Here is an 11159-nt window from a genome sequence, read left to right on the forward strand (position 1 = left end):
ACGGTATTAGTAAGTGTTTGTGTGCGTGTCTTTTGTCTTGTTTCTGGATGTCTGCAGCAATTAGTGGCTAGGTAGTGCTTGACTTGACATGTGTTGTGTCCATAAATATACTCTGGCTATGTGTCACCGTTATCGCAGAATCAATTATGCAGCTTCTTTGCACCAGTAACACACACATTGTGATGGCGTAGAAAACAAAAGGTGGACTAGATGTGAATGTTGTCTTATGAATCTGTGTATATGTCCAGTAAGTCACATGCAATTAGGGTCAATACACCTTTTGTGTATCCTTGTTCTAGTGCTGTATGCAGCTGTTTAACCATTAATATTGGATCAAGAAGTTTGACAATTACATAGTCCAACGTCTGGGGAGAAGGCTGAACAGTTCCTGTGCCAGAAAATTAGTTATGCACGTTTCCTGTTTTGTTTCAGAAGTATTCGTAGTTGATTTGAAACCTTTACAGACCCTCTGTGTAGGGACCTTGGTTCCAGACAGCTGCTTCCCACCTGCCATTTGAAAAGGTTTATGGGTTCGTGCACTTCGGATGCCACATGTTAATAAGACCTCTGATGCGATCATCTGTGGCAGCACTACGTTGATAGCTCTGTGGCATCCTAGCTTATGCCTACAGGTCCCTTTGGCTATTCTTGAGTGATAGGGCAGTCTGAATTCCCGTCCGAGTATTTGTTTCTTGTCTTTTTTGAAGATCGAAGCCATGACAGCCTGATCGACTGACCATTTTTGACGGGTTATTTTAGTCACCTCTAATAATGGCGAGCCATGTCACATTTTTTGTGGTTCGGCCGGTCAGGGTGATTCCAGTAGAGACAATAGCTTGCTGACATATCCCTAACCCCAGGAACATTATTAATTGAAAATAAATTTAAGCTGAAGAAAGTGATACGCCTCATTCACACAGAGTTGAGCTAGTTTACCACAAGACTTTATATGCTAATCTAAGGTCTGATTTGTGAGGCTAGTAAGTGAGCATACACGGTATCTGCTATCCGTCTACACTACTCAATTTGGTTGAAGCCATTGCCGTTGCCTTGCTTGGTGGGTGATGGAGGCTGTTTTTGAAAGCCAAGAAAATAATTAAATACATATTTAAGATTTTTAAGAATAAAATATGTATCAATCAATATCTATCAGGCTACACTTCATTTGGACACCATCTTTGGCTTTCTGTCATCTCCCCCTCTTACGCGTTCTCATCCGCCTCACAAGATAAACATTTAGCTGATTAGACCATTCCTTCTCCTCTTCCGGCAAAATAAGACAAAGCAGAAACAGAAAGAGAAGCCTGTTAGCAAACAGCTAGCGCAGACAGTCCCTGGAGTTGACTTCCAGCCATGCAGTTATTAGCATGCAGCTAGCGCTTGAGGCCTTAGTTCTCCGATGTCATTGGCAGGAAAAAATAAATAAAATTACAAATGACACCGCAATGATTAAGTGATTAGCCAGTAGCAGTTCACACATTCCAGCAAACATATCCGATTCTATCAGAAAGGTGGTCATTATGATCAATCGCTTGTTAGGAACCAGAATTTAGCTTTAAGCAGAAAAAATATTTTTATTAGTGTGTCGAATTAAAGGGATGGGGCGAAAGAGTTGTTACCATCTTGTTCTATCGTGACTCTTTGAAAAACAAAGGTGTAAATAAACAACTGAATGCCAGTGGGCGACTTATTATCTTGTGTTTCGTTGTTAGATGTGGGGAGGATGGAGGTTAGCATAAGAAAGAGAGAATAACTCAAAGGCTGTCTGGGGAGAAAGCACGCACCGCCAACGCCTCTTTGCAGTCTGCTCCGAGAGACTTTCAGAGGCTACAGAGAGTTACTTTAGGCGAGGAATGGGAAAACGATGGTCAGTGAACTGCTTTGAAAACCCACTGAAGTTATCCACAGAACATGTGCTACTAGTTCTAGGGCATTTTAAACAACAAAGAACTTAAAAATACAAAGTAAAACACATCTACGCGATTTGTCTGGGGGTTCAGTGGGTCCTCTCTAACTGGGCATATAGTTTCCAAAAAAGGCATTGCATGCGGACAGAGTTAGAACATCATTTAACAGTGTTGGGGACGTCAAAAATCAGGCCAGGGTTCTGGAAGATGGCTAGGGAAAGGGATACAGAGCAAGTCAAGACAATACAGCGGGTATAAACCCGGACCACCCACATTTTGACCACACGGGAGCAGCTGTTAGTACAAAGTCAACTCCACCTATATCATTGAAGACATGGCCGAGTGAACCAACTGCTTTTTCTAACTGAACATATCCTCCTGTACACAAATGAGACTAAATCATTTTGGGGGGGGTGGAGGTCATATATTTCTAGAGCTGGTCTATTGTGATTATTATACAAATTAAAAAAAACATGTATGGCACATTGAAACATCATAAGAAAAATAAAATACTTTTTAGACAGTAACTCTAAAGACAAGCAAAGTATTTTTTTTCTGGAGCAGAACTTGAACTCAGTGGCTGAAAAGTGTTTTGACACTTGCACAATAGGACCCAAGAGGGAGAAAACACAACGCCAGACCACTTCCTGCCAGATTGTGATCCAAGACAGCCTAGAAGTAGGAATGGAGATATCAGTACCGGACCCTGCCATCTCTGCTTCCACTATTTGCTTCCGAATGTAACTCAGAACAAAAATCATTCGCTTGAAAAAATAAAATAGATAAATAAATGCAATAACAGAAGTTTTGTTTGAGGCTGAAATGGAGGAATAATGGCAGGAGCAGATAAAAAAATAGGTATCATTGAAATAGGGGGCAAGCTTTGACGAGCAGGTAACACTTTGCAGAGTAACCTCGGTTATCCATTTCCACTCATCCATGTCAGTTTGGTAACAGAGCTTCACTCATTCCTAGTCCTATTCGTCACACGTCTCCCGCTTTCAAGTCGACTCTGTTACAGAGCTCCAGTCTTTCAAGTCACCTGATCAAAGTCATTTCCTGAAGATATCTCCACCCTTTCAAGTCAGCTCTGTCATGGACCTCTTCTGATCTGAGTCCCCTCTCTAACACATCTTCCTTCTGTCAAGTCATCTCACCGAGTCCTCACGATCTTTCAAGAGACCTTTGTTACTGAGATCACTTTATTTAAGTCATCTCCGTTGCAAAGATCAGCTCATCCAAGTCCTCCCCGTTACACATTTCCTTTCTTTCAAGTTATCTCCACAACTAATTTCCATTCCACTGCGTCGGACTGTCACAAAGCTCTACTCCTCGGAGTCCCCTTGGTCACAGAAGTCCACTCTGTCGCTGATAAGGCTCCACGTCAGCTCATAGGCTCTTTGTGTTCCAGAGGATGTGAAGAACGAGAATTCTTTCCCCTCTTAACTTTTTTTTTTAGTTCTATTTACACACAGATAAATAAGTTCTATTGGGAATATGTCCTTGTAGAATTTCTTGACATCATCTTTAAACATCTCCAAAACTCTGTATTTTTAGTCTCTGTTCATTCCAAACTGTAAAAAATCAAAACAAAACATATACTCCGAGATCTTCGTTTTCCTCCTTGTCCCTCAGCCATGAATGTCGTTTCCCTTTCAAAAGGGACCTTCTCACCCTCTGTCCTTCACCACGCGACCCATCGTTAGCACTGGCTGACCTTTGTGGCAGGTAACCAATGCCCCGGGGAACACGACAAGCGGCCATGTAGAAAAATAACCATAATGAGTGAGCTAATGTGTACAGCCGGGAACGCCAGTGGTCGTCGGCTTCACGGCTATAATTCTCTGTAAGTCATGAGTGTATTCTCTGTGATACTCTATGACCGTAGTCCATCGGCATGACCGGAATCTCAGGGCCTGAGCATAGTCTCAGGGCATTGCCGTAGTCTCGGGCATGCCTGGTGTCTTAAAGATGACCCCAACAAAACTCAGCTTGGAGTGCAAATCAAGTCCTTGCACTATGGTCCCCTATGGCGAAGAGGAAATGGAGGTTTGCATTTGAGACGTCCGGTACGGTCCGCATTGCAGTCTGTGGTTCATTGTACGCGGGTCGGGAGAAGTCCAAGAGTGACAGAAGAACATGTTCCCCTGGCAGGAACCATTCTCCTCTGCGTGGGAGAGGAAGGAGCACGTTGGAGGGGATGTTTCTTGCCAAAGAAGAAGACCAACAGGACGGATAATCTCTGTGGGGTCCAGCTCGGTTTTGACTCAAGCGTTGATGGAATTATTTTGTCCGGTTTTCTTGGGCAGTGAGAGATTTCAATTTGAGTGGAGACGGGGTCTTTGTTTCTTCTCAAGTTATATACACAGACGCTCTGCTATCACGTAGTCCACAATAGATTCCCTTTGATTCTGTGTAAGACCTCATCAATCATTCAACCGGGATGGGATGTTGTACAAAGGTCTGTCACTCTGAATTAATTTTTACTCTTAAGGATCTATTTTTTGTTCTCTTTTGTAGAAAACATCACCCTGATCGCAGGTGGCGGATGAACGTTGTACGATAGACTTTCATCACAAATAGGGTTGGTTGAAACGCTCTTGTTCCACAGCCTTATCTCATACATCCACCGCACGACAACTCGGCTTCTCAGAAGAGCCAAATCCCGTCCATTCCTAGACGACTTGGAGGCTGTGTTGTGTGATGTGTCGTTTCTGAAATCAACTTTGTTCCAACTGTCGTCCTAAGTAATGTACAATAATCTGTAATATGCATCGAAAGAAAGAAAGGAAATTAAACTATCTTTGGTTTGACATGCAGATGAATGGACTTTAGCGTTAGCCTCCACATTCAGAGTAATAGCAAAAATAAAAGTACAAAGTAATCATTGATGTTTTTTTTTGTTTCCTTTGTTTTTTCTTAAGAAATATACCCATCTTAATTAAATATCGATATGGATCAGTAGCAGAAAAAAGGGGAGGGGGGGAGAAGGAGGGGGACGATTTTGATGAGAGTCGACAAGACAGCTGCACAATGTATCTCCAACCGCACCCATTCACACCACCAAGGTATCTGTAACCTGAAGTTACCTCTAGAACATCCTCAGCCAGATAGCCGGTAGACCGGCGCTCTGGTTCTGACTCGTGATGACTCAGCATTAGCCCAGCATCGTTATGAATCACTCTGAGCAGGTACTCTGAAAGATTATTGTGAGCAATTACAAAGACACCATCTCAAACTATGGGAATGGTCTTATGTGTCCTATTTTCCCGGATTGTGTGTCGATTCCCCCCCCCCCCCCCCCCAAAGCAGGGACAAATGGGATTTACTCGGAAGGCGGGGCTGAGAAAACGGATGACGGATGACTGAGTCGTCGTCACGTTTAGCAAATGCCCCCCAATTTGCCCTGAGGGTGTGTTTTACTGCGAAAATCGTTTCAGTGATACTATTTATGTTTGTGTTTCATCCCATGTCGGTTTGTCTCGTTACATCATGTGCTGAAAACAACAACAAGGCCCCGGGTTGAAACCCGACACCTCTCTCCCGCCTCCTCGCCGTCTCCTTAAGGTCACAGTACCAATCACAGGCCCCGCCCACTTTTACTTCCACGTCAAGCAAAACAGCTTATGTCCAATCCCCCCTCGGGGAGGCTAGCGTCCGAACGTGAGCGTGCCGGAGCGCTCGTTAGCGGAGGGGGGGAAGGGCCCAACCCCGGGGCCCTCGGACGGGGGCCGGAGAGGTGGGGTGGCCCGGGGGCCCGGGCCCCCCACGATGGTGGCAGAGGGGACTGCGGGCGGCAAGGTCACGGTCTGTATGGGGCCGCCCCTGTCGCGGGGCCCCAGCTCCTCCAGGCCCTGGGGGGGCCCCTCGTAGCCCATGTTGAGGCGTAGGGGCTGGTGTGCCTGGCAGTAGTCCACGATGGGTTGCTCGTAGCGGTAGAACGCCAGCGCAGACATCTGGTGCGGGACCTGGAGAGAGAGGCTTGGGTCATCATTTTTGTTTTACATAATAATAATATAATATAATCTATATATAATATTTAATAACATAGCTTGCAAAGACATAATTATATTGTGTCATATTATAATACATTTGATAATAATAGTAATTGTTTAATTACAGTTTTTTCAAAGCCATTGTATGTTTATTACCATGTTTCTTTGTCATGCCAATAAAGCTATTGTATTGAGAGCGAGAATATAGCAGTCGATGTGAAAGAGAGAGAGAGAGAGAGAGAGAGTGAGAGAGAGAGTAAATGAGTGGATGAGAGGAAGCAAGCGAGAGAATATAGGGAGATGGATAGATAAAGAGAGAGGCAAAGAGATTAACAGATAAGGTGCGACGTAGAGAGGGACAGAGCTAGAGAGAGAGAGGGAGAGCAATAGTGCAACAAAGAAGAGTGACAGAGAGCAAGAGCACAAAGGAGAGAGAAAGTGAGCACCAGAATCACGGAGGGGAAGAGGATTATCCTCAGACAGTGAGGTGACGAGGGAGAGAAAACAGCCTTAGCGGTGGCGTTCTCGTTTCCCCGTCACCTCCCTTGACCCAAAGAGCAAGCTCGGTGCTGTGCCGAACAGTGGCAGCGATGTGCAGTAATGAACCCACTCTAAATACAATATCAATAAAAATACTGTTTTCCATCCTCCAAACCGTGGCGCGGCACCCCCCCCCCCCGGCCTCAGAGACAGGCTCGGTACTGGCGAGGTATTTCAGTCACCATGTGACCATGTGCTGACCATCTGAGGTCGGTCCCCCCTCCATTTTGTGGGGGGGAGAGATTCAACGTGTTGATCTGTAGAGCATCTGTGTCCCCTGACCCAGCTGGCCCCTATTTATACCCGGTCTTTCAGAAGATACTTTCTAAACAAAGTGACAGTGTTGGTGCGGTGGTTTTGGGGGTTCTGCTCATTAAGGAGTTGCGAGGGGGTCAGGGCATCCTGAAGCTCTGGAACGCATACTGGTAGATTGTCTGGCATTCAAAGGGGGGGGGGTCGAAAGCCCTGACGAAGGACTGTCACTATGTTCGATGTGGCCTGGGCGTGGGTGTGCGACCATTCTTTGGGTGTTTAGTGTTAAGGTCCAAGAGGGTCCAGGACTGGTTCGTAGCTACGAGCAAGTTCCTTTGATATATCGTTGATAAATTGGACATTGACGAAACGGCCTGATGTTAATCGGGTTAAACGGCATGTGTGGAAGCAGCTGCAAAACGATGAGAGAAGTTGGGTTTGCATAGAGTTTCTCAGTTTAGGTTTGGGGTTAAAATGGGGTAAAATTCCCCGAAAGGTTGGGAGCCTTCTGTACTATTTGCTCTGTGATAAAGATAGAGTGAGGAGAATGTTGTGTCAGTGCAGATGTTCTGACCCCGACGGCGCCATGGCAGCGACATCACAGTCGCCATGGCAGCCAAAACATCAGGCGCTGCTCATTTGCATCTTTTAAAGATGATAGCGTACGAGAATGACTGGCTTGCGGAACATAACAAATGCAGCACACGTAACAAGACCACTGGCCCTGACAGAACATCATCATACATTCATACCACCTGGAACCAGAGCTGGAGACCACAGTGCCATGCTCACTCTTCATCATCTCTCTCTCTCTCTCTCTCTCTCTCTCTCTCTCTCTCTCTCTCTCTCTCTCTCTCTCTCTCTCTCTCTCTCTCTCTCTCTCTCATCCTCTCTCTTCCTGTCTCCTCTCTCTCTCCCTCTCTGTGCCCATCCCTCTCCACCCCTCCCTCCCCAGTGTCATGTTGCTTGTGTCACAGGCAAAAGTGCGCCAACACATCTGGATGTTTGTCAAGTGTTCTGTTCCCCCCCCACCCCTCCCCCCTGCCCCCCCATCCCCTCTGCCTGCCCCTCAACCTGAACACCCTGCCAAACAAACAGATGAGACTATCCACCCCTCACCTCCCCTCACCCTACCTCCAAAACTCATATCTCTCTCTCTCTCTCTCTCTCTCTCTCTCTCTCTCTCTCTCTCTCTCTCTCTCTCTCACACTCTCTCACTCACTCACTCACTCACTCACTCACTCACTCACTCTCTCTCTCTCTCTCTCTCTCTCTCTCTCTCTCTCTCTCTCTCTCTCTCTCTCTTGCTCCCTCTCTCTTTGCTCCTCTTTCTCTTTGTATATCTCTCATTTGGTTTCATTTGCTGTTTCTCTCTCTCTTCCTCCAACACAGGGTTTCTTTCGCCTGAACAAAGACCAATTAGGAGTGTTTTTTAAACGGGTCGCCGGGGGTAACGGTAGTGGCTCTGTGACGACCGGTTTGAATAAAACATGGCGCACGCACAAACGCGGATTGACAAATGAACCACAGCGCCGCGTGGAAACACACAGACACATGCATAGACGCACACACGCACACACAAACGCACGACAAAATAACACAAAGCAGCCATTTCTAAGACAGGAAGAAAAAACAAAAAAGTTCAATATGGTCCTGTGTATTGTGGTAAACTGCAAATAGCCAACTCTACTTCTATCGATGCTGTTCGGGAGAATATCTTGTTGTTCAGGCGTAGCTGGCGTCCCCAGATGACAAGCAAGAGAGACGAGAGATGAGATTCAGAAGCAGAATACATTTGACTTTGAGATTCAGCGGCAGGTGGACCGTAATATTATATAAAATATAAATACAAATGTAACACAGAAACAAAAACCAGGACACAGCAGAGAAAGGCAAACCGACTGTTGTGGAATATAAATGCCAACGGGACTGCTCAAAGGGGAATAATAATACAAAATGCGTGTGTAATTAAAATCTGCTATGTGAAATGAAATATGGACGTCTAAAAACGGTGAAAAGATCACTGATTATGTTGATAAAAAATATCTGTTGTGTTCAGGCTCTCGTCTGAAATTAAATGATTTGTTCCGAGGCAGCAGATTAAAATAAGTGACATAAACGGCAATTATTCATAATAACGGTCCAATGTCGTCTCTTTGAGTCCTGCCGATAGTCTAACGTCAATCCAAGTATAATAAAGGCCCACATTTCTGAAAAAAAAATGCATTTACAGTAGAATTGAAGAGCTTTGTCTGCTAATCCTACACCACAATCTCCACTCTTTTGTACTGGCTTAAATATTGATTGTAAAACATGTGATTGTGCTCAGCCTCTGTGGCACTCAGCACTATGACGTTTACATTCCCCAACCCAGTCCGATTCGTTGTTTTATATTTCAATTAGGGCCTAATCTATCTATTTTATATAACATTCATTTTCACTCCACTCAGCTCATAAATCCTTGAATAAAAAACGACTCATTGAATCGAACGGAGAAATGTTAAAGAGCTTTATATCCGTGAAAGAGCGTAAAAAAGGAAGCTCCCCTGTGTACCGCTATCTCTTTACAGGCCGGTCCTTGCCTCTCTCGGTATGGCAGCTGAGTTAACTTACGATGGGCGTCCATGTGTATAAGTCTACGGCGACGACTGCTATTAACAGAGGAAGCTAACCGACACCCTACAACTGGCACCAAAGCTGTGAACACCACCCTGGTTCATTCATAAAACCCTTCATCCTTCCTCCTCCTCCTCCTCCTCCTCCTCCTCCTCCTCCTCACCACCCCTCCCTTCAGCCCTGTCCTGCCATTTTACCCACACCTCCACCTCTCTCTCTCTCTCTCTCTCTCTCTCTCTCTCTCTCTCTCTCTCTCTCTCGCTCTTCACCCCCTAACCCCCCCTCTCACTGAACCACCACCTTGCCCCACAACATATAAGCCCCCCCTCCCCCCTACCCCCATTAAGTGAAGCCAACTCATTACATTAGGGGCACTCAACGGATTACTCTCTCCCTCTCTTATCTACTATAAAATACAAACACACACACACACACACACACACACGCGCACACACACACACACACACACACACACACACACACACACACACACACTTCCACCAACACAACTATCAACCCCTAAACACACACACACACACACACAAGCCCCCACGGATACACACCGCACAACACCGCAGTAACTAACAATCCCCACACACAGGTGTCAATGAGTACCATCAACCATCTGTGTGCGTGGGTCTGTGCCGCGCGCGTGTGGTTGATGGCAAAGGCAAAGTGTGTTATCTAATGCCTGTGTGCGTTTGTGTGTGAGTTGTTGTGTGTGTGTATGTGTTTACTATCGGTTTCCGACAGATGAGGTCTCTGTGCTCTACGCACTGGTCTGTCCGTCCGTGTGTCCGTACTTTATGGACCAGTCTTTACAAGCCTTTTGCCCAGCTTTATCACGGGGGTATATGACTTAATAATGAAAAGCAAAGCACTCGGGTAGTCATCGACAATCCTATTATACACTGAACCGTACAACTATTACCGTCGGTGTTTCGTTATCAGCGTTAAACCACATTATGAAATTACCTTCATATAAATATCGCGGTTGGTTTGCTGCGAGTCATCCGCTTGAGGAACTGTTTGTTTTGGTTTCTGTAACGGTTCCCCCTCGCGGGGCGCGGGCTCTTTGGTCAGCGCTTTCACGGCCGACTGAAGGAGACCGTAGTCAACCCTGCAGGCGGAGACAGCTCTCGCACCTCCCCCAGGGCGACAGGAGGCGCAGCGGTCTGAGCGTCTGCTCCTCGTCCTGTTCCTCCTCCTCCTTCACCTCTCGCCCCTGTTCCTCCTCCTCTTGTTCCCTACTCCTCCTCTTCCGCATCTCCCGCCTTCTCCTCCTCTTCCTCACCTTCGCCCCCCCGACTCCTCCTTCTCCTTCACCTCTCGAACCTTCAGCTCCTCCTACTCCGCCTCTTCCTCCTCCTCCTCTTCTTCCGCCTCTTCCTCCACTTCCCCCTCCTCCTCCTCTACCTCCTCTACCTCCTTTCCCTCCACCTCCTCCTCTTCCTCCTCCCCCTGCTCTTCATCATCATCATCCCCTTCCTCCGCCTCCCTCCCCCTCCTCCTCTTCCTCCACCACCCTCTCACACCTCCGTCACCTCCTCCAAGACGCCTTCCTCCTCCACCGCCTCCTCTTCCTCCTCCTCTTCTTCATCCTCCTCTTCCTCCTCCATTCCCTTCTCCTCCTCTTCCTCCACCGCCCCCTCACACCTCCATCACCTCCTCCGAGACGCCTCCCTCCTCCACCTCCTTCTCCTCCCCTGTTCCTCCTCTCCCTGACAAACGCCTTTTTCCGAGGTCAACGATGGCTGAGAAATGGCCTAACAGTCATTGCTTCTTTCTCTATTTTCTTCTCTGTCCACCCTTCCCATTCATCCATCCATCCATCAATCTATATCCATCT

General features: G+C 46.6%; 1 protein-coding gene across 1 annotated transcript in view; it reads right to left on the reverse strand.

The window, feature by feature from the left end:
• Positions 1 to 5200: 5200 nt before the first annotated feature.
• The window catches only part of LOC132447562 (leucine-rich repeat transmembrane neuronal protein 4), a 74297-nt gene continuing 68338 nt past the window's right edge, over positions 5201 to 11159 (reverse strand). The window contains exon 3 of the mRNA XM_060038398.1: positions 5201 to 5875. Within this exon, the coding sequence (XP_059894381.1) occupies positions 5558 to 5875 (318 nt within the window). The 3' untranslated portion in view covers positions 5201 to 5557. The remainder of the gene's footprint in view (positions 5876 to 11159) is intronic.

Source organism: Gadus macrocephalus, chromosome 19 (genome assembly GCF_031168955.1).
Source record: "Gadus macrocephalus chromosome 19, ASM3116895v1".
Lineage (NCBI taxonomy): Eukaryota > Metazoa > Chordata > Actinopteri > Gadiformes > Gadidae > Gadus > Gadus macrocephalus.